The sequence below is a fragment of the Salpingoeca rosetta genome, assembly GCF_000188695.1.
Source record: "Salpingoeca rosetta unplaced genomic scaffold supercont1.4, whole genome shotgun sequence".
Taxonomy (NCBI): Eukaryota; class Choanoflagellata; order Craspedida; family Salpingoecidae; genus Salpingoeca; species Salpingoeca rosetta.
In genome coordinates this window covers 1,043,275-1,068,274 of record NW_004754930.1, presented here as the reverse complement: position 1 = coordinate 1,068,274, position 25,000 = coordinate 1,043,275, and the positions used below count along the sequence as shown (strand labels likewise).

The 25,000-nt window shown below is 55.8% G+C and overlaps 6 protein-coding genes across 6 annotated transcripts in view; 3 read left to right on the top strand and 3 right to left on the bottom strand.

Annotated features, from left to right (window-relative positions):
* PTSG_01305 (thyroid receptor-interacting protein 13) overlaps nucleotides 1-2,162 on the bottom strand; it is a 3,577-nt gene extending 1,415 nt beyond the window's left edge. The window contains exons 1-7 of the mRNA XM_004997219.1: nucleotides 1,846-2,162; nucleotides 1,260-1,541; nucleotides 1,005-1,057; nucleotides 831-894; nucleotides 563-649; nucleotides 161-267; nucleotides 1-19 (exon numbers count right to left, since the gene is read on the bottom strand). The exon at nucleotides 1-19 is cut by the window's left edge and continues 50 nt beyond it. Coding sequence (XP_004997276.1) covers nucleotides 1-19; nucleotides 161-267; nucleotides 563-649; nucleotides 831-894; nucleotides 1,005-1,057; nucleotides 1,260-1,541; nucleotides 1,846-2,055 — 822 coding nt within the window. The 5' untranslated portion in view covers nucleotides 2,056-2,162. The remainder of the gene's footprint in view (nucleotides 20-160; nucleotides 268-562; nucleotides 650-830; nucleotides 895-1,004; nucleotides 1,058-1,259; nucleotides 1,542-1,845) is intronic.
* A 314-nt stretch (nucleotides 2,163-2,476) lies between these two features.
* PTSG_01304 (uncharacterized protein) lies at nucleotides 2,477-4,729 on the top strand (the record flags this gene model as incomplete). The annotated part of the gene is made up of 6 exons (XM_004997218.1): nucleotides 2,477-3,280; nucleotides 3,484-3,534; nucleotides 3,689-3,790; nucleotides 3,974-4,080; nucleotides 4,318-4,378; nucleotides 4,547-4,729. 6 exons carry the CDS (start codon nucleotides 2,477-2,479, stop codon nucleotides 4,727-4,729), a joined length of 1,308 nt encoding a protein of 435 aa, XP_004997275.1.
* Nucleotides 4,730-4,778: 49 nt separating this feature from the next.
* Nucleotides 4,779-10,898, bottom strand: PTSG_01303 (uncharacterized protein). The gene is made up of 19 exons (XM_004997217.1): nucleotides 10,502-10,898; nucleotides 10,135-10,211; nucleotides 9,913-9,966; nucleotides 9,475-9,623; nucleotides 9,177-9,297; nucleotides 8,794-8,947; nucleotides 8,526-8,595; nucleotides 8,275-8,323; nucleotides 8,013-8,107; nucleotides 7,730-7,807; nucleotides 7,499-7,564; nucleotides 7,290-7,352; nucleotides 6,906-6,980; nucleotides 6,597-6,686; nucleotides 6,324-6,400; nucleotides 6,081-6,142; nucleotides 5,630-5,829; nucleotides 5,155-5,331; nucleotides 4,779-4,929 (listed from the first exon to the last, which is right to left on the bottom strand). The coding sequence occupies exons 1-19, from the start codon at nucleotides 10,855-10,857 to the stop codon at nucleotides 4,855-4,857; spliced, it is 2,088 nt and encodes a 695-aa protein (XP_004997274.1). The 5' UTR covers nucleotides 10,858-10,898; the 3' UTR covers nucleotides 4,779-4,854.
* A 20-nt stretch (nucleotides 10,899-10,918) lies between these two features.
* On the top strand, nucleotides 10,919-14,056 carry PTSG_01302 (acyloxyacyl hydrolase). The gene is made up of 4 exons (XM_004997216.1): nucleotides 10,919-11,084; nucleotides 11,457-11,627; nucleotides 11,935-12,860; nucleotides 13,062-14,056. Exons 1-4 carry the CDS (start codon nucleotides 10,949-10,951, stop codon nucleotides 13,578-13,580), a joined length of 1,752 nt encoding a protein of 583 aa, XP_004997273.1. The 5' UTR covers nucleotides 10,919-10,948; the 3' UTR covers nucleotides 13,581-14,056.
* Nucleotides 13,931-17,000, bottom strand: PTSG_01301 (uncharacterized protein). Its single transcript, XM_004997215.1, has 8 exons — nucleotides 16,794-17,000; nucleotides 16,376-16,462; nucleotides 16,135-16,175; nucleotides 15,985-16,023; nucleotides 15,567-15,785; nucleotides 15,123-15,269; nucleotides 14,497-14,859; nucleotides 13,931-14,360 (listed from the first exon to the last, which is right to left on the bottom strand). The coding sequence occupies exons 1-8, from the start codon at nucleotides 16,921-16,923 to the stop codon at nucleotides 14,247-14,249; spliced, it is 1,140 nt and encodes a 379-aa protein (XP_004997272.1). The 5' UTR covers nucleotides 16,924-17,000; the 3' UTR covers nucleotides 13,931-14,246.
* A 113-nt stretch (nucleotides 17,001-17,113) lies between these two features.
* The window catches only part of PTSG_01300 (uncharacterized protein), a 14,442-nt gene continuing 6,555 nt past the window's right edge, over nucleotides 17,114-25,000 (top strand). Inside the window, exons 1-12 of the mRNA XM_004997214.1 lie at nucleotides 17,114-18,001; nucleotides 18,338-18,375; nucleotides 18,558-18,969; nucleotides 19,238-19,465; nucleotides 19,866-21,477; nucleotides 21,731-21,783; nucleotides 22,095-22,205; nucleotides 22,403-22,591; nucleotides 22,832-22,901; nucleotides 23,292-23,747; nucleotides 23,974-24,117; nucleotides 24,373-24,545. Of these exons, the coding sequence (XP_004997271.1) occupies nucleotides 17,159-18,001; nucleotides 18,338-18,375; nucleotides 18,558-18,969; nucleotides 19,238-19,465; nucleotides 19,866-21,477; nucleotides 21,731-21,783; nucleotides 22,095-22,205; nucleotides 22,403-22,591; nucleotides 22,832-22,901; nucleotides 23,292-23,747; nucleotides 23,974-24,117; nucleotides 24,373-24,545 (4,329 nt within the window). The 5' untranslated portion in view covers nucleotides 17,114-17,158. The remainder of the gene's footprint in view (nucleotides 18,002-18,337; nucleotides 18,376-18,557; nucleotides 18,970-19,237; nucleotides 19,466-19,865; nucleotides 21,478-21,730; nucleotides 21,784-22,094; nucleotides 22,206-22,402; nucleotides 22,592-22,831; nucleotides 22,902-23,291; nucleotides 23,748-23,973; nucleotides 24,118-24,372; nucleotides 24,546-25,000) is intronic.

Genomic DNA, 25,000 nt, shown 5'->3' with positions numbered 1-25,000 from the left:
AATCAAGACATTCTTGTACCTGCAAACAGTGCACACGACAAGCGTTATTGGCTGCAGCAACAACACAGTGTGCGTGAGTGGTGCATATGAAGTGATATCTGTTTCACTTGCGTGTGTGTGTGTGTGTGTGTGTGTGTGTGTGTGTGGCTTGAGGCATTACGTCTTGAGTTGATCAATCTGTGTGAGGAGAGCATTGACCACGCGGATGGCATCAGACGGCTCTGTGCCGCTGGTTGCGGCGCGTCGAGCAGCAGCAAGGCTCTCCACCTGTCCACACGTCAGCTGGGGTGAGGCACGAGTACATTGGACGTCGCTGTGTGTGTTTGGAGGGGGTGTGGGGGTGGGTGGGTGTCTGTCTATCCGTCTGCGATTGTGTGTCTGTGTCTGTGTATGTGTCTGCGATTGTGTGTACGTGTCTGTGTCTGTGTCTGTGTCTGTGTCTGTGTCTGTGTATGTGTCTGTGTCTGTGTATGTGTCTGTGTATGTGTCTTCGTCCGTGTGTCTGTCTGTCTGTCTGTCTGCCTGTCTGTCTGTCTGGTAGAATATGAGCCAAGCACCTCACCTCGTCGATGAGCACGCAAACAAACGAATCCTCGTTCTCGATGAGCTCTCGAATCGATTGGAACATCTTGCCAACGAGCTTCCCACTCTGCACATGGATGACATTGGGGAAGGGGAGTGATGTTGAGCGGGCGAGTTGAGGCACATAACATGAGTGACAATAATTGAGCACCCACCTCCGGCATACTACAAACGCACACAGGCGCGTGCAACACGCACACACGCACACACAAGCACGCACACACGCACACACCAGCACGCATACAGACCTCGGAGAACCACTTGGAGAAGAGGCTGTGGCTGTTGATTTCAATCAGCTGTCCGTGCGAAAACCTGAACACCAACAGTTGTGATTGCAGTGAGGGTTGCAAGGGGTAGACTTGTGTTTGTTCGCGGGTGATGCGAGTAAGCACGGGTGCCCGTGTTGGTTGAAGGCGACGTACCGTTTGCAGAAGCGGATCGTCAGCTTCTGTGCCAGGGCCTTGCACAAAGTTGTCTGCAACAGCCGTGCGTTGTGTGGGCGTTGTGTGTGTGTGTGTGTGTGTGTGTGTGTGTGTGTGTGTGTGTGTGTGTGTGTGTGTGTGTGTTGGTGACATGCAAAGCGCACACACACGCAAGACAACGCACACGCAGACACAGACGCACGCCCGTATACAGGCGCAAACCTCACACGCAGCCTCACGGGCTTATGCACTGACCTTGCCGGTGCCTGGAGGTCCGTGAAGAAGAACCACTCTATTCCAACTGATGATGTCTGGGTTCACGTTGTGATCGGAGAAGAGCAGCGTGGTGGTGGCAAAGGAGAGCAGGTTCTGCTTGACGTCGGTGTCGTAGATGAGCGTGTCCCACAGATTGTCAAACTCTGCCGCGGGAAGCACCCATTGCAGCGCGCTGGTGACTTCTTCTTCTGCGTCGTGCTCCTCCACTGCACCGTCCGTATGCAGGCGGTACACGCACACGGAAGGTTCCGTACCTGGCACCTGCACGGTCAGTGTGAGGAGGTGAGGGAAGGGGTGGTGTGCATACATTCATATGTGCGTGTGCTTGGGCATGAGCTTGTGCGTACATGCTTGTGGTGGTGCAGAGAGCAATTTGCCACATAACTTCTGCACCCGTGATCATGTCACTCCTCCATTCACACACACGCACACACACACACACATGCACGCACAAGCACACATGCACGCACAAGCACACAAACACACAATGTACACACATAAACACACACGCAGAAGCACGCACATGCACGCCCGTCTCGCATCTACGCGCGCGCTCTTTTCATACCCATTCACCGCTGCAGCGAATCGATGTGGCGTTGTGTGTCAGCACTGGATGTTGCCCGCACATGGACACGAAGCTGTTCTTGTCAAAGCCATCAGCGCAGCTGTCCTGTTGCGTGTCGCGGAGCTGTCCCAGCACCTCGCCCACCGCACCCTCGATCTCTTGCTCTGGCACCAGACTCTCGTCTGCCAGGCACACCTCAATCGTCAACATCGTGTGTCTGCGTGCGTTGTGTGCGTTGTGTGTGCGTTGTGTGCGTGTGTGTGCGTTGTGCGTGTGTGCGCTGTGTGTGTTGTGTATGCGTGTGTGCGTTGTGTGCGTTGTGTGGAAATGTTTTGTCATCGACACTGCTGCTTCCTTCCTGTTTGGATGTTTCCCGCGCAAAACACGGCTGGCCGTTTCCCGCCAAACTCAAACCTCAGCAAATGTGCGTGCAAGCAAGCGAGCGAGGTCACTGCACGAGTGCACCTTCAGACCTTCGCTTCCCGCCGTTTTTCTTTTCTGTTGCCTCCTCCTCCTCCTCCTCCTCCTCCTCCTCCTCCTCCTCCTCCTCCTCCTCCTACTCCCTCCTCCTCCTCGGTAGCTGTTATAGTGTACACGAACGTCACATTGCTGTTACTTCCCCCCCCCCCTCATGGCCCTGTTCAACAGCCGCGGCACTGGCCGCCTGCACGACGGTGACGACGAGGATGCAGAGCTGATGCTGTTTGAAGTGCAGCCCGCACCGCCAGAGGTTATCGCCTGGCGGATCGAGCAGGTGGTCCAGGACATCCTGCGGCAACTGCTGGGCGCGATGACCAATGATGGTGATCGCAGTGGTGATAGTACCGGCGCCGGTGGCAGTGCTGGTGCGGGCGTCACGGTGAAAGTGCCCGTGCTCGTGCCCCACTTTGACCCACACCGCATGTACTATGCATGCCGCGTCAGGTTTCGGCGCGAGAGCATCTTCGAGCCCCGCATTGTGCGGGCACTGGACGTCATGCGCGAGATCTACGTGTGCGTCACCTCCATCGCCCCGAGATCCATCCGGGACGTGTATTACTCAAACATCGACCTGTTCGGGCAAACGCAGCACTCCGCCGATCGTGCCATCTTTCTGGTAAGCTGCATGCTTGGTGTGCCAAGGCGTTCCCTCTTGCTCAGCACCAGCTCCCGTGGCCTGTACCACGGTCCCGTCGAGGTCTTCCTTCCCCAGCACAGAGAAGCGCCGGTGACTCTACACGACATGACGAACAACCACATCAACAACAACGACGAACAACAGCAGCAACAGCAACAACAGCAAGCCCACCAATCACAGCAAGAACAGGAGGAGCAGCAGCAGCAGCAGCAGCAGCATCACGGTGGCACCCGGCCAATTCCTGCGATCACAGATGACCTTCGACTCCACGTGACAGCGACCTGTGCCCTCGTCGTTGAGAAGGATGCCATCCTTCAGGTGTGTTGAGTCAGTGCGCAGGTGGATGCAATGCGTGCAGTGTGTGTGTGTGTGTGTGTGTGTGTGTGTGTGTGTGTGTGTGTGTGTGTGTGTGTGTGTGTACGTGTGGAGGGCAGAATGCAGAGGGAAAGTTTCGTTATTACCATACCATGTTGCTGCGCATCATTTGTCTTCTCACGTGCCTGTCTTGACAACACCCGCAGCAACTTGTGGATTGCAACTTCGCCGAGACCCACAACTGTCTCCTTATCACGGTGAGCCAATGTCCATGTGACCACAAGTTGCTTGCAATACCTCGGTTCCTTGACCGAAGTCGCACGCACCACACCACCACGCCTCGCTGTACACACTTGTATACCCACGCACTTCTCCTCTGAACACACACCCGCGCGCGCGTGTTTACACCAGGGCAAAGGCTTCCCTGGGGTGGACACCCGATACTTTGTGAGGCTGGTGGCAGAGCAGGTGCCTGTCTATGTCGTGGTCGACGCCGATGCGCACGGGCTCGAGGTATTCCACGCAAACCAGAGCGGGCGTTTGTGCTGTGTGCCGAGCCAACGCAGTGTGATCGATCACACACACACATACACATGCCATGCGAGGCAATGTGTTGAACCCGATAACGCAACCAAATATCACACCGTGTTCTCATGCTGCCCCGTCCTCCGTCACATTGGCACGGCCACGACGCAGATACTCTGCACGTATGCGTACGGAAGCCAGTCCCTCGCATTCCAGAACCACGAATTGGCCGTCCCGCACATTCGCTGGCTTGGCGTCTTTCCGTCAGACCTCACAGAGTAAGCAAACACTCGCTGGCATAAACGATAAACGCACCAGCACACCAACCATTGATCATGAATCACAGTACTTTGCTGCACACAAGCAACCAAGCAGACCACAAGGTTTAAAAGCCATATCACCCACATCACATCACATGTCCATTCACACACACACACGTTCCACTCGCACACATACACACACACATACACACACACACACACCACTCGCACACACACGCACGCACGAACACACAGGTTCAACGTCGCCCTCCACCCGCAGAGCCGAATGTCTGACAGGGAATACCGCCTTCTCGAGGTGAAGAGAACTCTGTGCCATTTGACACGTGCTGACATGGTCGGAAACACGCACGGTACCACCTTCTGCAACACACACTTCACATCAACCAAAGCAACGTGCACACCCACGCCGACACCACACACGTGCTCACAACAAACGCCTCGCTGCTTGTCACCACACGTGCAGGCGCTGAGTGAACGGGAGCATCTCCCACAACAGATGCGAGAAGAGCTGCTCCTGTTGCAAAGGATGGAGCACAAGGCTGAGATTGAAATCCTCAACTCGCCAGAACGGCCGCGCTTCCTTGTCGAACACTACCTCCCGTGGAAGTTGCACACAAACGCAGCCATCCCAATGAACTCACACTAGCTACCGTGCTTGCTTGCTTGTGACCGTGCTTGTTTGGCACATGCACTCATCGAGCTCAAACGTCTAATGTGAACTGCGAACACAATTACAGATACAAACACACACATGAACACACACACACACACTCACGGTGGCGAATCTACGGTTTGAACATGATACGTGAGTAAATCCTCCCTTGGTACTTCCGATGGGCTGCCAGACTACACGACACACAGGTGAGAGGGGTGGATGAGCGAGATGATAATCCTTGCGTGCACCGAAACACAAGCAAGCGAACAAACAAGCAAGCAAGCAAGCAAGCAAGCGAACAAACAAGCAAGCAAGCAAACAAACAAACAAACAAACAAACAAACAAACAAACAAACAAACAAACAAACAAACAAACAAACACACGTAGACACACGCGCATCATCACCACGACTGACCATCAGCTCCTTGCCGGCAAACGATTTCGGGAAGGCCATTGTGTCACGCAGGCTGACGGCGCCAGTCTGAGCAAGCATGCACAGCATGGCACGGTCAAACCCCAACGCGATGCCGCCGTGCGGAGGTGCGCCATAGCGCAGTGCACCAAGCAGCTGCTCAAACACAGCAGGGTCCTCCTGTACGACCCAAGAAGCGCAGGCGGCGCATATGCACGTGCGCGTACGTGTTAGTCGCTGAAGTATACGCACACACACAGAGATATGCGCACGCACACGCAAACACACACACACGCAAACACACACACACGCATACACACACACACAGGTATACACACACAGGTATACACACACAGGTATACACACACAGGTATACACACACACAGGTATACACACACAGGTATACACACGCACACACACACACACACACACACACACACACACACACAAGTCATGATGCAGCCCGTTGTGCACGCACGTGCAAGATGTCCTTGAGAATATGGAGCTGCAGGTCCGGGTCATGGACGCGGATGGAGCCACCACCAAGCTCAACGCCATTCACAACAACATCAAAGTGTTGCGCACGCGCGCGTGTTGCGGCGCCGCCACCAGCGCGGACCAGGTCGGCATCGTCGGGGTGCGGGGCAGTGAAGGGATGGTGGCACGCCTGCAGCCGGCCTGCAATTGGTGAGAAAAGAGGAAGAGGAGGAAGAGGAGGAAGAGGAAGAGAAGGAAGGCGAGAAAGAAGCAGACAAAAGGAAGGATGGTGAAGTTGTGGGACATGCTAGGTGTGAGTGCAAGTAGCGTGGGCATGTGTCTGGCGTGTGTGCGTGTGTGCTTATGAACGAGGGGCCGAGTGACGGACACGTCGGTGCCCGAGATGTCAGCGAGAGTAAAACAAGCAGAGTCGATGTTGCACGAGTCCGCACCTTTTTCCAGTTCATGCGGCTCAAAGAGCGGGAAGTCAACCACCCACAGAAACCGGAAGTCCCTGTGAAGGGCGCATGGTATGATAGCATCACACGTACGTGAGACAGCCAGCAACACTTATGAGCACACAAGAACGGGCAGTGGTGGCAAGAGACAAGCGGCGATCTGGCTCGTGCAGTCACAGCAGCAGCAACAACAACAGCAACAGCAACAACTTAAACCGTGAAAAACGCCTTCTTTACTTTGGATCGAGCTGCTGCAGCCCCGCGTCCTGGAGCATGGACGCCGCCTTCGTCCGCAACTTGCCGAGAAATGGCAGCTGCACACACACACACGTATAAACATGGAGCATGTTGTAGACAGAGCGGACATGATGATGGCAGTCATCGCAATGTACCGAGTGCATCACACACATACACTGACACAAGCACTCCCTCACTCACACACATGCGCATACAGACACACACACACCGACACAGACACACACACACACACACACACACACAGGCACACACCAGGTTGGACTGCTGTGCGGCGGAGAGGAGGATGGCGTCGCCTGGTTTTGCCTGAAACCGATCAACGAGCGCTCGCTTCACGGAGGCGACCTGTTGTATCGGCACGAAGCCGTGACGACAGAATGAGAGCAGGATGCTTGCAGTGTGAACACAACAGGCAAGCCACAGCTGCTGCAAACACGTCTTCCAACGCGTCAGACGCAACAGACACACAAACAGACACGAGCACAGACACCGACACATGGAAACAGACACACAAGCACGGACACACACACACACACACACAGATACCCACATACACATGCTTACGTCAACATCATCGATATCCTTGAAAATGGAAGAACGCACGCTACCGTCATCGTCCACGTGCACAAACACAACCGTCTGCGCGATACGCAACAATGCACACATGAGAAGCAGAGAACTACGCACCCGATCACAATTACTCACACACACACACACACACACACACACATCGCGCCATGGCCGTGGTGTGGAGCATCGAAAATGGAAGGGATGGGTGGAAGACGGCTCACTTGCGTAACCAACACTGTCACTGCCACTGCCAACCGGTGCGACATACACACACACACACACACACACACACACACACACACACACACACACACACACACACACACACACACGCATGTACACGTACATGTGTAATCAAACATGCGAGCGCGACCCCACCTCTCCCTCTATGCCACGGGCGTAATCTTCAAGCGACTTCATGTTCTTGCGGGTGAACAATGCCTGTAACAACACCACAAGGCACGACAGAGGAAGAAGGACGAGCCAGAAGAATGAAAACAGAAGAAGAAACGTAAGCACAAACGAGCCGAGAACAACACGCAAATCACCACCAGCATGCGAGGGTGGTGTGTAGCAGCGTGACGCACCGCAGCCTTGTCGGCCTTGAAGCCGCGAATCGCTCCTCCATGGGACATTGCCTGCTCCCACACGCGCTGCGCACACAACAAACGGGAAGCACCAACAGCAGACAACGTGTCAGCTGCAAACAGCAGTGACAGCCAGCAGCAGTGGCAGCAACGACAACAAGCAACGGATGCGTTAAGTGAATGCCAGCACACAAACAGCGCATGCCACCACCACCCCCAAGGTTGACTCACCACGGCATGCGGCGAGAAGACGTCGGTGGCGTCTGTGATCTTCATGTCGAAGCGCGTGTCCGGCTTGTCGCTTCCATACTGTTTGTTGTAGTTGAGGGGGAGGGTTTGTGCAGGAGAAGAGGTGAAGGGGAAGAGGTGAAGGGGAAGAGGGGAAGGATCCCTGGATGCGGGTTGCAGAATGGATACACCGCCACACGTTACGCCAAGATGCACGGAAGCAGGCTCAACTATAATTGCACACCACAACACAACAATACTCTGCACTGAAGTCCACACAACCGACCTGTGCCATCGCGTCGTGGAATGACATGCGAGTGAATGGTGTGGGAATGTCGACGCCACAGCCCTCTTTCCACATGGAAGCAACAAGCGCCTCGGCTGATGGTGGTTCGTTGTGACGCGTCATGGTGCAGCGCTGTCGTGTCAGGTGTCGCCAAGAAGCACAAACACACACACACACATTCGAACAAGGACACACGTACATGGATACGCACACGCACATACACACACACACACACACGCACATACACGTGGATGCCACGCACTCAGCTGCAGCACGTCTTCTTGCGTCACAAATGCCATTTCAAGATCAATCTGCCCAGCAGCACACAGACAAGACGCGACAAGTCATGAAGGGTCAGAAGGACGCACGTGCATCATGCGCAAACTCGTGCATCACATGCATCAAACACCATCGTGCGCAAACACACAACCAAAGCCCGTGCGTCACGCACACACACACATACACACATACATACATACAAGCACACACAATCGCATGGGCACTGACTCTGACCTGGGTAAACTCTGGCTGGCGGTCAAGACGGCCTCCCTCGTCGCGGTAGCAGCGCGCAAACTGGTAGTACCTGTTGGGAGTGAGCCACGAAGACAGATGATGCGATGTTTCAGAGAACCGCGTGTGTTCACTCCGTGACTGTACCGCATGACAACTTGAGACAGCAGCAGCTACCTCGCACGCTACTGCACCAAAAGGGCCCACTCATTCTCCCAACTCCTCCCGCGAGCAAACAACGACACACATACACACACATACACACACACACCTGTCGAAACCGCCAACCATGAGCATCTGCTTGTACTGCTGTGGGCTCTGCACCAGCGCATAGAAGAGGCCTTTCTTCTGCGTCGGCACAAGAAACTCCGCAGCCCCACCGGGCGTCCGCTTGAACAGCGTTGGCGTCTCAATGTCAAGAAACCCTTTGCGTCGCAACCGGAGCAGATACACGTGCGCGATGTGTGTGTGTTGGGGGGGGAGCGGGGTTGATGTGGGTGAATGAGTTTGCGGGCTGGACGGATGGGAAGCGTGGCATAAAACGCTCTGACCAACAAAGGGTTCACAAGAGGGGAGCTGTACCGCGCACACACACACACACACACACAGACACAGACACAGACACATACACACACACACACGCACACGACCAACCGTGGTGTTCGAGGAAGCGGCGCGTGGCGGAGGCGACGCGGGCGCGGGTGACGATGGCATTGTGGAGGGCAGGACGGCGTAGATCCAGTGGGCGGTGTGTCAGTCGCACATCCTCCTTTGGCTATCAAAGGCAGGGGGTGTGGGTTGTGAATTGCAACGATACAAACTAGTCGCACATACATGCACATACATGCACATTTGAATACGAGTAGATGACCAAGCATGTATCCATACGTTGACACACACGCACACACACACACAAACAAACATAGACATACACACATGCACGCCATGCTACCAGTTTGTGTGTCGTGGAGCCCTCTGTGCCAATCTGAAACGGCTGGTTGGTGGCGGTCCCAAGGACGGCGAGCGAGCTGACCAGCACCTCAACATCGCCACTGGCCATCTTTGGGTTGACCATGTCTGCAGGTCTCGCGGTGACGCGCCCTTGAGCATCATCGGACACAGCAACACAGAGGTGTGTATGTCAGCAAAACCGAGTAGTGCATGGGTGTGCAAATGAGGGCGTCCACAAGAAGATACACAGCAGAGCGATACACCCCAGAACACGCACACACACATGTACACACACTCACACTCACATACATGTACACACACTCACACTCACATACATGTACACACACTCACACTCACATACATGTACACACATGTACGTACGCACGCACGAACACACACACACACACGCACACGCACGCACACAAATGATGTGTCTTACCTTGCACTTGAATTGTGCTCTCCAGCGGGAGGTTGGTGACGCGATCAATTGCGTCTGAAAACAACCAAGACGAACGAGTCCAAGTCAGAACGCATCAGTATAAGTGAAACATGCACACGCACACACATGTTCACGCAGTTACGCACACACGTACGCACGCACACGCCTTCATCTTTACACACGTGAACGCGTGTGCGTAGCACGGTTGGAGCTTTGGGTTACCTTCGCCTGTCAGTTTCAACTGCACGGCTCCGTAGTGATCGCGCAGGACAGCAAATACAAGGTCGTCTCCAATGATGCTGTGAACTCAACGAAGACCAACCATGATGGACGGGTCGTGAACATCCTCAGCATCCCTCAGCAGCAGGAGATGACACCTCTTGCAAGCAAGCAACTCAACCACCCCACGGCAGGAGGATCGTTACAAACTGACCACACACACACATACGTGTTCTCACACATTCGCACATTCACTCACATTCGCATACAAACACACACACATACATTCACTCACATTCGCACACACACACACACACGTGTTCTCACACATTCGCACACACATCCCCCCATATACACACATGCAGCGCACCGCTTTGAGGCCATCCAGCCTGTGAGTGAGACGCTGGTGTCTGCCAGGGATAAAGTCATGTCGCCACAGGTGTGTGTCCTCATTCCAGTGGCCCCCGGGGCCGGGTGTTCTGCTGCCGTGTCAGTGGCTGCCGTGTGCAGTTTCGACTGCTGCACGCACAGACCACGTGCATTGTTGCGAGTCCAACACGCCAGCGTTCCATACCCTGCAATCCTTCTTCCTGCTCTTTCTCTTCCTGGCACTACTCCTACTGCTATCGACGCACACCTGCAACCCCGTCCAGCCACGGCACCCACACCACCAGCACGCAGGCCCACACGACCTACTGCTCGGTGCAGCCAATGCGCACACATCATCGCTTCTCGCTTCCCGCTCGTCCACCGGACGCCGAAAATCAGGTACAATAATCACCATTTTTCCACAAGCACCTCCTCCTCCAAAACAAAGATGGCTGTGGTGGTTTGTCGTGGCGTGGCAGTGGCTGCTGCTGCTGCCGTGCTGGGTGTGTTGTTCCTGGCTGCGTGTGCACCAGCTCAGGCCGCCGCAAATGCTGACACTGATCGTGACCCACGCCTTCGTGGTGGTGAGCTTTTTGTTTCTGTTTGGGCTGTTCGCCAAATCGCTACACTCGGCTGTTGATCCCAGTGTCATGCCGTCACCTTTGTTGCTGTTTCGTGTTTGTTTATGTTTGGGTGCTCATTCATGTGTCCATGTGTTCATGTGGTCATGTGGTCATGTGGTCATGTGGTCATGTGGTCATGTGGACATGTGGTCATGTGGACATGTGTTCATGTGTCCATGTGTTCATGTGTTCATGTGTTTGTTCAATGAGGACATTGATGAAAGCTGTGTGCTTCGTTCCTCCGTGCCACACACCTTTAATCAAAGTCACTGATCATTTCGTCGTGTATGATGGATATGTCAACGCCACTCCTTTGATTTGGTGCGAATGCAGGCGTGAATGGCGGGACGGAGTGCGCTGTGTGTACCCTTTCTGTTGCCTTGGTTGAACAGTATGCTGAGCTCAAGAACGCATCTGCCAGCGAGGCGCTCTCTCAGATCTGCAACCTTCTCCCAAAGGGCATCCGCGCTGAATGCAAGACCTTCATCGACGAAGTCGGCCCTTGTGAGTCAACACCAGCCCGCACGCACCACTGCTTGTTCGATCTGCATGGGCGGTGGAAGCTTTGCATTTGCGCTGTGCTACTTGAGTTGGTGTTGTTTGTTGTTGTCTGTTGGTTGTTGTTGTCGTTTGTTGTTGTCTGTTGGTTGTTGTTGTCGTTTGTTGTTGTCTGTTGGTTGTTGGCCGTTGTTAGTTGGTGTTGTCGTGCTATGGTTGAGCTTTTGATGACCTGCTGCATGCCACCAGCCTGCGCCTCACCAACTTGCCCCCCTTCACCTCTCTACGCTGCTCCTCACCCACTGACTTACAGACATCATTGAGTACATTGACAATCACGAGACGCCCGATGTGGTGTGCAAAGCGATCAACGTGTGCACGGGCCCCTGCCAGCTGTTCCCGCCACCCAAGGAAGGCGTGGACAACGCTGTTGCCCGCGTGCGCAAGACGGTGGGCCTTCGCGGTCTCCCGCGTGACGACCCGCCCGCCTTCTGCAAGTTCAAGATCTTCAAGCCCATCTGTGACCTCATCGTCGCCCTCGACAACCACACGCCGTACAAGGACGACGACGGCGATGGCTTCAGCACGTGGCACACGCTGCGCGGCGCTGACTGGCGCGGCAAGGACTGCAGCGACACCAACGCGGCGGTGCACCCTGGCGCGCGCCCCGTTGACGGCGATCGTGAGGTCGACAGCAACTGCAACGGCATCTACGGCATCGAGCCCAAGTCTGGAAAGACATACGAGGAGCTGTACTGCGCAGACACCAACCCAATGGGCACCATTGTGCTGGGCGACTCTGCCTCGGCGCACTTTCACATCCCCTACCAGTACCTGAGCGTGGTGGACTGGGACAACACGACATTCGCAAACATCCTGCCCACGCTGGAGAATGAGTTTGACTGGCCCATGCTGTCGGCGACAACCGGCTTTGAGAACACGACGCAGTGGGCACCCGACGTGACGGGCAAGCAGAACTCGACGTACCAGGTGATGTGGCGGCGCAACCGCTGCGTGCACCGCGACTTCCAGAACATTGCTGTCAACGGGGCGCGGGCCGGGTCCATGAACAGCTCCATCGTGCAGTCGATGAGCCGTCTGCAGAAGAGCGACTACCCGGCGCTGGTGATGTACGCCCTCATTGGCAACGACGTGTGCAACGGCCACCCGGACACGCTTGCACACATGACCACGCCCAAGGAAATGCACGACAACGCCCTGGACACGCTCCGCTACTTGGTGCGCGCCACCATCGCTGTGTTTCGTGGATGGATGATGATGTGCTCCTTTCCAGACTTCCCCATATCCACACGCAAGCACATGCACGCACACCTGTGCTCAATCTCTCTCCCACCACACTTCTACACACACTCACATCACACACTCCTACACTCACACACTGTCTTGCATGTACACATGTGCGCGCCCGTGCATCGACAGGACACGAAGCTTCCGAACGGGAGCCACGTGTTCATGATGGGGCTGGCAGACGGGCGCATCCTGTACGACACCATGGCCAAGCGCATCCACCCTATTGGCTCCCTCCACCATGACGTCACCACGGGCCAGGTGTACGACTTTCTCAACTGCCTCTCCATCTCGCCCTGCCGCGGGTGGATGAACTCCAACGAGACATTGCGCAACCTCACCTCCGCCCACGCCGCCCTCCTCAGCAACGTGCTGAAGAACATTACGCAAGACAACACGTTCAACAACTTTGACGTGCACTACTTCCCCAACCCGATCATGGCCGCCCTGAAGGAGTGGGAGGCGCGCGGCGGGAAGGCGTGGCAGCTGATTGAGCCCGTGGACGGCTTCCACCCGAGCCAGAACGCCCAGCCGCTCATCACAGAGCAGTTCTGGAAGTACCTGATGCAGGAGCACCCACACGTTGTGCCAAAGGTCAACCCGCATAACGCCGATATTGCCCGCATCTTCGGCGACCAGGGCGGCTACTGAGACTTGTGGTGCGCCACAGGCCATTCATCCATCCACTTGCTCTCTTTCACTCCACTCACACATACACAAACACACACACAAACACACATTCAACCAAATTGTCAAACAACGCCTGCCCACAGCAACGCGCCAACGTACGCGTCGTTGTTGTTGTTGTGGTGTGTGTGCGTGCGTACTGCCTCTGTTTTGTGTCCTGCTTGCGCTGTTGGTCCGCTTGTGTGCACACACCGTGTGTCAATCATCACGCAGCACCACGCCACCACCACAGCCCCTTCCTTGCTCAGCCGTTGTTACTCCGTTGTTCCTCCTCATCACTACTGCACCCATGGCTGTTGCGCTTCCACGAATAATGTGTTTTCATCATTCATTCGTGGGTTGCTGGTTGCTCGTGCCGTGACAATTCCTCGTTTCTGCCATTGATACGTTGATAGCCCACACCAATGCAACAATGCAAATCAGTACAAGCGAAGAAGGAAGCCGCGCGCGAAGTGTACTGCTTGGTGAACGCGTGTGCATGAAAACGAGAGTACAGCAGCATATGTACAGGGGCCAGAGCGACATCAACACTACAGCAAGCTTGCAGAAACAGCGGCGCAGCAAGACACCCCAGCACCATGGCACCAGTAGTGACATGATACCCCAAGCACACTGATTACGGTAAGGTGGTCACAGGTCCAGCAGCAAGGCCTCATCGTCATCGTCGTTGGTGGTGGTCTGTCGAGCAGATGTTGAGCTGACTGCACGCTTCTTTCGCCGCCGCCGCCCAGTCGTTGTTGACGACTGCAAACGTGTGAGGAGGGGGTGTTTGTTGATGGTGGTGGTGATGATGTCAAGGGGGAAACTTCGACAGCCAACAGCAGCCAACGCACACACACACATCAAACACACACACACACACACACACACACAGCCAGACCTGCTTTGAAGCGAGCTGCAGGAGCGTGCTGCTGCGAGCAGCACCGCCGTCTCCATCAGTGTCTGCATTCGCCCTCGACACCAATGATGATGATGATGATGATGCACTCTTGTCGTTCGATACGCCATCATAACCGTCATTACCACCACGACCACTCCTGCCACCATCAGCGCCACCGTCACCATCATCGTCATCATCATAATTGTCGTCGTCATCATGATAGCGTGCGGCACCGCCCCTCTTTGCACTGCGACGGTGACCACGATGATCACCACCACTATCACCACCGCGATGGCTGACACCGGTAGCTGTGGTCATTCGGTCGGGAGACATTGACGCTGATGCAGGCCCGTCCCAGCTCGGCTGATGTGGCAGGATGTTGGGGGGGGGGGGGGTAGAAGAAGGGGGGGGGGAGTGAACGTGGGTGTAAACAAAGGTGTGAAGGTGGATGAAGGTGGGATGAAGGGAAATGATGATCATGAGCGAGGGCTGTGTGCATCACTTTAGCAACGTTGGCGCATGACAGGCACAATTGCCCACCACACCGCCACTGCCACCAACAGCGGTCGGGTATGTGTCAAACACGTCCTGCCACCGTTCAAGCCACCACCAGCCTTGCCCCTCACCTCGATCGAGTGCCCGTCCTGCCATGCTCGCTCCTGACTCCGCGTCCAGGATCCCTGCCGCCGCAGCGATGGCCACTGCCGCCGCGGGGACTTTGGATGGTGCAGGTTGTAGATCTCCGTCTTGCGTTTGTTGACGGCTGAGATGAGCTGCAGCAAGCAGGGGGCGCAAGAGGGTGGGGCAGCGGCATGTATGACGATGGAAGGGTGAGTGCGAGGGTGAGCGCATACGTGTGTGTGTGTGTGTGTGTGTGTGTGTGTGTGTGTGTGTGTGAATGAAATGACACAGCGGAGAACCCACACACGCACGTGCAGACGCATTAACTGGTCAGGCATACTCATGATGGACGTCCACATGATGGACACGTACGCATGTACATGCGCAGACACACACACACACGCGCGCGCGCGCAGACACGCAGACACACACAGACGTCATATACGGACCTGCAGCTTTGTTTCCTTGGTGCGCTTTGCCAGCTGCGCTTTGACGCGATGGGCGCGTTCATGCATCTCCGTCGTCTCATCCCTCAGCCTGTCGATATCCGCTCGCAACTGCTTGACTTTTCTCCTCGCAGCAACATGCTGCGCCACAAAGGCAGCCAGCACCTGATAGCTCTCCTCAGTCGATGTGATGTCCCTCAGCGGCACCTTGGCCAGCAGAACCTGGTGTGTGTATGTGTGCGTGTGTGTGTATGTGTGCGTGTGTGTGTGTGAACAGAGTTGTGAGAAGAGGTGTGCTTGGGGTAAAAGCAGTGACAAAGGATGCTGGAAAGGAGGCTCGTGGCGGTGAGTATGTGTGTGTGTGTGTGCGTGTGTATGTGTATGTCCATGTCAGGTGATTGCTGTCGCACTGCTGTTTCACCTTGATGCCGTCAGCAGCCTGGAACTTGACGCGCAGCTCCTGCAACAGCGATCGTCCGTGAGCACGTTCCAGCATACAATGGACACACAAGGACAAGACCACAAGGCACGTTTGCTTTACATGTCTGCGTCGCTGCCAAGACCTGCCTACCTTGGCTTCATGCAATACGTAGTCGTAAAAATGGTTGTGGCCTACAAGGGATCGAATACATGTGTGTGTGTGTGTGTGTGTGTGTGTGTGTGTGTGCATGTGTATGTGTGTTTTGTGCGTGCGTGCGTGTGTGTGTGTTGCGTCAGAAGAGTGGGGGGGGGGGGACGGGAGCGTGGCGGTCAGGGCTCGGCCACCATCAGGAAGTGATAGTGGACAGGCGATCGTGTGACTTCACGCACACCTGAGAAGGCTTGGGCGAGGTGTTTGGTGTAGTCTGCATGTTCCAGCGACGTTGTCTTAATCCAAGCGCGCATATCCCGCCTAGTCACTGCACAGTGCAACAAGTGACATGACCACCGTGGGAGTGAGATTCAAAGTTGGGTGATATCAAGTGGAGTGCGCTGAACTGAGGTGCGCAAGGACGAAGTGCGGTGATGGAAAGACCGCAATATGAATACACAGACACCACACACACAGAGACAGACGTACACAGACGTGCACAGACACACAGACACACAGACGTACACACACAGACACACACAGACACACACAGACACACACAGACACACACAGACACACACACAGACACTCACTCACTCACACACACACACACAGACACACAGACACACACACATACACACACACACTCTCTCTCTGACTTTGGCCATTGAAGGTGTTGGTGCCATTGGAGACTGCAATGCTGAGGCTGCTCTCGCCCGCCTTGCCCGTCCACTGTGCAAGCGCATAGCATGTCCCTGCATCCCCACCATCCACTTCCAACAGCGCCATGTTGTTGTCGTTGGTCGTTGCGCCAAAATCGTGCACACACACGAGACAGCAGAACAGCAAGGACCATTCAATCGTCGCACATCACAAGCACACTGCACGCTCATACGCAGATCACACACACACACACAGACACACGCAGATCACACACACACACACACACACACACACACACACACACACACGCAGATCACACACACACACACACACACATTCACACACACACACAGAGGGGCGCATGGTGTCTGTGTTGCAGCGGTCAGCTGCGGCTGTGCTGCTGCATGTGTCGCTACTGGCAGCTGCGTTGGTGCGGGTGTCTGCACTGTCGCTGGTGTACCTGGCGGCCCTCTTCTCCCTGCTCCTGCTGCCACTGCAGTTCTCAAAGCAGGCATACCGCATCGTGCTCTTCCTGCGCGTGTTTGCACCTGTCGTGTGCCTCGCGCAGCTCGCTTTCCAGATCTACCTCGGCAGCCAGAAGCCCTATGCCCGCAAGCTCGACCATGACTCCGTCCTCGCAAGCACGCTGGCACAGATTGGCTTCGTGCGCTTCGACGTCATCTGGCACACGGTGCTGCGGTTCCTTGCGCCCGATATCGTCGTCGCCCTCGTGGCCTTGGCTGTGCCGCGCCCGCTCAACCCGCAGGCGTACTTCACCCTCTTCCCGGAGGAAGGCACCGGCCGCCTGACTGCGCTCTGGGTGGCCATCAGCGATACGGGCATCTGGATGCTGCTCGGCACGTTTGTGCTCACCTGCTGCAACGCCGCAGCCCCCGCCGTCCTCTTCTACCTCGTCTACCTCTCCCTCATCGCAGCCTTTGTCTTCGCGTCGCTCAAGAAGTGGGTGGCGCGGTGTCGCCCCCTCCTCTCCGCGGTCCTCACCCTCTACCTTGCCGCAACCTACGTGTTCCAGCTCCCCTTTGTCTACCAGGCCATGGAGCCCAGCGCTGATGTTCTTGGTCTGATCTCCTACGTGGAGCAGCGGCCTCCAGCATACCACGCCTCCCCTGTTCTCCGCCTCAACGACCTCGCTTGGCCCCTCTGGATTCTCCTTGTTGCACAGATCCTCACCTTGTACCTCGTGGTCAGCACCGCCTGCTTGTGTGTGTGTGTGTGTGTGTGTGTGTGTGAGCGTGTGTGTGTGAGCGTTTGTGCGTGTGTGTGTGTGCCTGTGCGTGTGTGTGTGTGTGCCTGTGCGTGTGTGTGAGCGTGTGTGTGTGTGAGCGTGTGTGTGTGAGTGTGTGTGTAAATGTATGTGTGTGTGAGAGAGAGTGTGTGAGTGAAGGTAAGATTGCGTGGCATTGTACAGCGCCTATGTGTACGCGTGGCTGTGCTGGTGTGTGCATCCTGCATGTGTTGTCTCACATCACACCACTGCCACTGCTGTCTGGCCATGCCACACCACGACAAACCACACCAGACGGCGCCCTTCCGTCGCTTCAGACGTGCGCAGACCATGTACGTGTACAAGAACAACCAGCCAAGCACTTGCGCCATGCTTGCAGTGTCGCACGTTGTATCCTCCACAGTATCTGACTCACTCATATTCACACATACACACACGCACACATACACACACGCACGCACGCACGCACACACACACACACACACACACACACACACTCGTTCGGTCCCACCAGCACCACCCGGCCCAGTCTTCTGGAGCCGCTGCTTGGGGGCAGCGACGAAGAGCAGCAGCACTTCAACCCTCTCGGCAGTCGCGATATGCGCAACGATTTTGCAGTTCACAAGCGCAGCAGGTCTGCCCATCGCAGCCACGGCCATGTCGATGAGGTTGATGAGGTTGATGATGACGATGGGTTTGGCTACCACGATGATGCTGCTGCTGCTGCTGATGATGATGATGATGATGATGTGCTCGGAGACGAAGGAGATGATGTGGAGCAGTATGACGATGATGATGTTGTTGTTGATGGTGATACGCTTGGGGACGACAGCAAGAATGGTCCGTCCTTCATGTCTCACTTGTGGACACAGGCCATGACCTCTATCACAACAACAGCCGCGACCCTCCTGCGCCCAGTGGTCAAGGTGTGATAGATTGTGTGTGTGTGTGTGTTTGTGTGTGTGTGTGTGTGTGTGGGTGTGTGTGTGTGGGTGTGTGTGTGGGTGTGGGTGCGGGTGCGGGTGTGGGTGTGTGTTCTTGCTGCTTGCTGCTTGCACTGTGTGCCACACACGTAGCCGTGCATGCAAACACCGACAGACACTCGTAATCACAATCTCCTTCTCTTCTCTCAACTTCCCCTTCCCTCAACTTCCGCTTCCCAAACAAACACGCGCGCGTACACGCCAATGGCAGGTGTGCGTGAACCAGAGCTGGATTGTGACGCTGGTTGCGCTGTACACGTGGGCGCTTGCGTTTCCGTCGTGGTTTGGCGTTGTCATGATTGCTTGGTCCCTCGTTGCCGTCTACCCAGAGACACCAACCCTCTTCTTTCGAAGCTCGTTCGTCCTCATTGTCTTTGGAGGTGTCATCACTCTCCTCAACCTCCTCTTCTTCATCCATCCAGACATCATCCCAGACAAGGTGCGACCACCACCACACACACACACACACACACATGCGCGCACGTGAGCGCACGCACACATGCACAGACACGCGCGCCGCGTACGTGTGTACGTGTGTTGGCATGACGATGTTTCGATGTGGGTTTGCGACGCGGGGTCGTTTCATGACTGGTGTCGCAGTTTCGTAAACAGGCGCATGTTGTGTGCCTTGCTCACACGCACGTGTCTCTCGAGCTCTTCCCTGATGCACACGCAACCACCACAATCTCTGTGCCCATTCCTCCCTGCCATTTGTCATCGCGCCCGCTCACACCTGCACCATCGCATCACACCGTAACCGTATCCCTCATACCACCATGGTTACGGCACCTTCATCACCGCCGCATAACAACCACTGCCACATTGCTTGCATGCAACAGGACGTGGCCGAGCAGCTCGGTCTGCACGAGCACGCGTCACTCGAGCGAATCACAGGCACCATTGCTGCAAAGCTCCTCTTCATGTTTGTCTTTGCTCTCACCGCACGCGCGTTCGTGAAGACACCCTGGTTTCAGCGGCAGCTTCGATCCACGGCACACACGCACGGCAGCAGTGGCAGCACAGGCGGAGACAGCAGCCCGACCAGCACCACCGCCACCACTGCTCTCCTGTCAGACAGGAGAACCACAACCCGTGCAGCAGGTGGTGCTCGCGACGACCATCACGCGCATCGTGACCAGCAGTTGCGCCGCCGTGGCCGCGTCAATGACAGCGATGACGCCGAGGATGATGATGATGATGACAATGGTGACGATGGTGGTCGTGGGGGTTACAGCTACCATGGCTACAGCGGCGTTGGTGATGGTGATGGTGTTGGTGGTCGTGGCAGTCAGGCGTACGCCAACATGGATGGGGGCGATGATGGAAAGCATACAGCAGTCACTCCGATGGTGTCACCATCACCATCATCACCATCATCGTCGTCGTGGTGGAAGGCGAAGCTCAAGCACGCGCTGTCCTCGTGCGCGGATGCTCTGCTGTTCGTGTGGGACCTGTGTCTGCGTTACGCCTATCTTCTCACGGTCCTGATTGTGTACGTCGCAAGCCTGAACGAGGTGACGGTGTTCAACGCAGCCTACCTCGTCATCTTGATTGCCTTCCTCGGCTTTCCGCGCCTGCGCGAGGAGTACTGGGTGTGGCTGCTGCTCTACTGCACCGCAGTCATTCTCGTCAACTACCTGTGGGGCTTCCCCTCTGTCCGCACGTCAGACAGCACGGTGGAGTCGCTGCTTGGCCTGGACCCGGCCATCCACCACCACATATGGCGCGATCTCCGCTGGCACATTGCCATTCTCGGGCTCTCCCTCATTCAGCTGCTCGCCTACCGCCTCATCCCGTCAACGCGCGTGTCTCAGCCGCCAGCACTGCCGCCTTGCGACCACGACACCAGCAGTGCGGATGGCAACATGGATGCACACCATCGCACGCAGGCGACGCGCAAAGTGGCGCCTCAGCCATACTCACATGCCTTGCCTTCACCACCATCGCCAACAGCACCGGCAGCAGCGTCAATAACAGAACCACTGCTTGCACATGATGCCAGTCATGCAGCGCTTGTGCGTGGTGATGAGGAGGGTGTACACGCGCCACCAAGCTTCACCAAGACACATCGTGTTGGTACTGGCACGGGCGACCGTGAGCATACGAATACCAACGGCGACGGTGGCGGTGGCGATGGCCCGCGCGTGATTCGATGGCTTCGGAACACCGACCGATGGCTTGAGCTGCAGGCAAAGCGCTATTGGGCGTTTGTGGTGTGTCTTGCTCTCTTCCTTGGCGGCATTCTTGGCACGGTGACGTTCATGCGTCTTGGATACTTGGCGCTGCTGACGGTGCAGCTGCTGCTCTTTGAGCTGGGCCAGCACGCTGTCATGCGCAAGGTGTGGTATATTGTGCTGCTGTATGCGGGTGTTGTGCTCGTTGCCAAGTACATGTATCAATTTGAGGACCTGCGCCCACGCCTCAACCGCGCCTTTGGCGAGAAGCTGCTTGGTGAGTTTGTGTGTTTGTCCTGCTGCGTTTAGTTCGCGTTTGCATGTGTGTGTGTGCTGCGTGTACTGTGTATGTTGTGTCGGTTGTGTGTTGCGTTGCGTGTGTGCATCATGTGCTCTCATTTGTGCCTATGGTCAGCTGCGCACGATGGAGGTGCATCACTCACACATACCACACACACACAACACACACGCGCGCGCATTGCGTTCTGTATGTGCCAAAACGTGCACGGTCACGTGGGCGTGCGTTGCAGAGGATGCTGGGTTCCGCGTCATGAATTCACAGCGACGGCTGTTCATCTACTTGGTACTTTAGCACACACACACACACACACACACACAGACACGTGTACGCATACACGCACACACACACGTGTACGCATACACGCACACACACACGTGTACGCATACACACACACGAACGATAAATGGTGTGATTCGAGCGCAAACCTTGCGTTTACGCTTGTGTTGTGTGGGCAACTTTGATCAGAGCACCTCGGTCTATCACATCACCATACACGTCCACTGTGTTTGTACTCGAAATAGCTCACCATTGCTTTGTCTCCGCTGATGTGTGATGTGTGCACATTCGCTTTCATGTGTGCTGTGTGTGCACAGCTGCCGGCGACGCTGACGCTTGTTGCTGCGGTGATTCAAACGCGCGTGCAAACGTCAGAACGCTCTCTGTTTGAAGGGCCAATGTTTCCCTCTCGCACTATCTTGCAGAAGGTCGGTACTGTTGTGGCGTTACAATGCCGTGTAGTACAGCCCTTTGATGCGCTTTCCTTGGGGGGGGGGGAAGGTGGAGGGAGGTATTGTGGTATGCAACGCCTTTCCGATCAACAAATATCTTGATGTGAGTCTCACCGCTCGCATCTACACACACGCACACATGCACACACATACACACGCATAAACGCAAACAGGCTGCTGTCGGGTTTCTGCGCATGTGTGCGTTGCATGTTGAGCAAGTTGTGATTGGGCTGGCGCTTGCATCTGCACTCCGCCCGACACCTGAAGGAATGGACATCATCACCATTCTCCTCATCGGCCTCGTCATGCTCATCCCAAAGTCAAAACGCGTGCTCCACTTCCTCCTCCTTGCTTGGATGGCGGTACGCTCAGCATGTGTGCATGTGTGCATGTGTGTGTTCTTGTGTTTGTTTTTGTTTGCTCTTGTGTACATGCACAGATCGATGTGTATGCGCATGTGTGCATGTTCGCGGGCCAATGTGTGTGTGTGTGTGTGTGCGGTTGCATCTCTCTGATTTGCTTGGCTCTTGTCTTGTGCACTCACCCTTGGACGCCAAACCTCACTTCTGTAATTACATCGTCGCTTCCTCTCGTGCTTGCAGGCAATGGCGCTCGCCAAGCTGGCGTATCAGTTGCATGAAGTCAAGCTGCACATCAACGAGACTGAGCTCTGTACGTTTGCAGACAACACACACACATACAACACACACTGAGGGAGAGGACGAGCAGTGTTGGATGGTTTCTTGGCGTTAATCTGCTGTTGTGTCGCGTGTGTTAAGCCGGCGTGACACTTGATTCTGGGGTCAGCCACACACATGCATGCGTAATGCAAACGCACAAGCCCACCCAATCCGCGTGCTCATGAATGCTTGTGCATCCTCCAGACTTCTAGCGCACAACTCATGCCCGTCACCCACACCCCCACATGCACACACATGCACACACATGCACACACATGCACACACACGCACACACACGCACACACACACACACTCTCAACACAAACAAACACTCGCACACGCGCACACACACACACGCACACGCACGCACACACGCACACAGCGTGGTTTGGGCTGCACCCCATCCACGGAACCAAGGAGACACCACTCGCTCTTGTGCAGTGGGAGATCTACGTGATGCTGAGCAGCATCTGCCGCCGCGTGCTGCGCGATGTGCGGGGACGGTTGTGGGGTGACGACAACACACGAGGCCAGCGCTGTTTCTTCGACGAGCCACCACCACGACCAGAGTCTATCGAACGGATGGCCGAGTCGCGCACATCCACATCCGGCAGCACGTCCGATGGTGATGGCGACGATGATGCTGCCGCTGTGGAGAGCGTCCCCCTCGTCGAGAGCACGAACACGAGCGGAGTATTTGGTGGCGGCGTTGTGCCGGAGGAACCGAGAGTGTGGACGATGGATGCGGTGTCAACGGGTCTCAAGTTTGTCATCAACCACTACTTTGAGCTCTTTGGCATGTACCTCGTCCTGGTACTTGCCCTCGTTGCCGCGCTGGGTAAGAAGTACCACCGCATGCATGCGTGTGTGTGTTTCTGTGTGTGTATTCGCGTGCGTGTGTGTGTTTCTGTGTGTGTTTCTGTGTGTGTGTATTTGCGTGCGTGGGTGCATGTGCAGGTTGCTATGCACATGCATGCGTGGGATCATGGCACCTTCTAACCAACCGCATTCTTGTTGCCATACGACACACTTGTCTTGCGCCGTTTCCTTGCGTGCCATTCCAGTGCGGCTGAACGTGGTGTCGCTGTTCTATCTCGTTGTTGTGGGTGTGCTTGCTGTTCGCCGCAACACCATTACGCACGGCGCCTGGCGCACCATCCTCATTGTCCAAGCCATCCTTTTCCTCTACCTGTACGCGTCCGCCCTAGGTATGACACATGTTCACGCGTTTGTGTGTGTGTGTGTGTGTCTGAGAGTGTGTGTTGTGTTGTGTGTGTTGTGCTGTGTGTGTGTGTGTCTGAGTGTCTGTGAGAGAGTGTGTGTGTGAGTGTTGTGTGTGTGCATGTGCATGCTTTTGTGTGAGTGACCAAGTGCGTGAAAGTGCTCAAGTGCGTGTGTGACTGGTGTGGTTCCCGTGGCGGTGGTCATGCAAATGCTGACGCGTGTCCCTTCACGAATCACAGGCCTTCCCGATAATGTTGAGTATCCCTGGGACGGTGTTGCCTCGCGTCATTATGCGCTGCGGGTGGTGCTGCGCTGGGTGTACCTGCCGCCAAACCATCCTGGTCACGAGTCCACGCACGAGCCAAACAACGGCATCATCCCTCGCGCTCCGCTTGGCTGGTCCACGCCAGAGGTGAGAGGAAACACGCGAGACGTGTGTGTGTGTGTGTGCGTGCGTGCGTGTGTGTGTGTGTGTGTGTGTGTGTGTGTGTGTGTGTGTGTGTGTGTGTGTGTGTGTGTGTGTGTGTGTGTGTGTGTGTGTGTCATCGTGTGCGTCGGCGTCCTCGTCGCTGCTAAACCGACAGCCCTGTTTGCCTCAGTAGATCGGAGACCATCGACTCCAGCTCGTCCAGCGAGGCCTCGCTGACGCCGCCGCTGCCGGCTTCCGGTGCGGTGCCACCCTGTGCACATGCCCAGCAGCAGCCAGCCACAGACACATCCCCGACACAAGAGGGAGACGAAGCGATGACAGACACCTTAGTGTGTATGTCTAGTGTGTACCGCATATGTAGAGGAGTAGTGAAGACACGATCAAAGCCATTGCTTGATCGCTCGTATAACGGGCCGCCTGACGTGCTGCAAATCACA

What these genes read in the sequence shown, in the direction of transcription:
- PTSG_01302 (XM_004997216.1), top strand. Translation starts at nt 10,949, where the DNA reads ATGGCTGTGGTGGTTTGTCGTGGCGTGGCAGTGGCTGCTGCTGCTGCC. An exon ending in CATCGACGAAGTCGGCCCTT is followed by an intron (nt 11,628 to 11,934) that starts GTGAGTCAACAC and finishes ACTGACTTACAG; the next exon opens with ACATCATTGAGTACATTGAC. An exon ending in TGGACACGCTCCGCTACTTG is followed by an intron (nt 12,861 to 13,061) that starts GTGCGCGCCACC and finishes GTGCATCGACAG; the next exon opens with GACACGAAGCTTCCGAACGG.
- PTSG_01301 (XM_004997215.1), bottom strand. Translation starts at nt 16,923, where the DNA reads ATGGCGCTGTTGGAAGTGGATGGTGGGGATGCAGGGACATGCTATGCG. An exon ending in CCTCGCCCAAGCCTTCTCAG is followed by an intron (nt 16,176 to 16,375) that starts GTGTGCGTGAAG and finishes GATCCCTTGTAG; the next exon opens with GCCACAACCATTTTTACGAC. An exon ending in AGGACGGGCACTCGATCGAG is followed by an intron (nt 14,860 to 15,122) that starts GTGAGGGGCAAG and finishes CTGCCACATCAG; the next exon opens with CCGAGCTGGGACGGGCCTGC.
- PTSG_01303 (XM_004997217.1), bottom strand. Translation starts at nt 10,857, where the DNA reads ATGATGTGTGCGCATTGGCTGCACCGAGCAGTAGGTCGTGTGGGCCTG. An exon ending in AGAAGACGTGCTGCAGCTGA is followed by an intron (nt 8,108 to 8,274) that starts GTGCGTGGCATC and finishes AACCACCATCAG; the next exon opens with CCGAGGCGCTTGTTGCTTCC. An exon ending in GCCGCATGAACTGGAAAAAG is followed by an intron (nt 5,830 to 6,080) that starts GTGCGGACTCGT and finishes CACCAATTGCAG; the next exon opens with GCCGGCTGCAGGCGTGCCAC.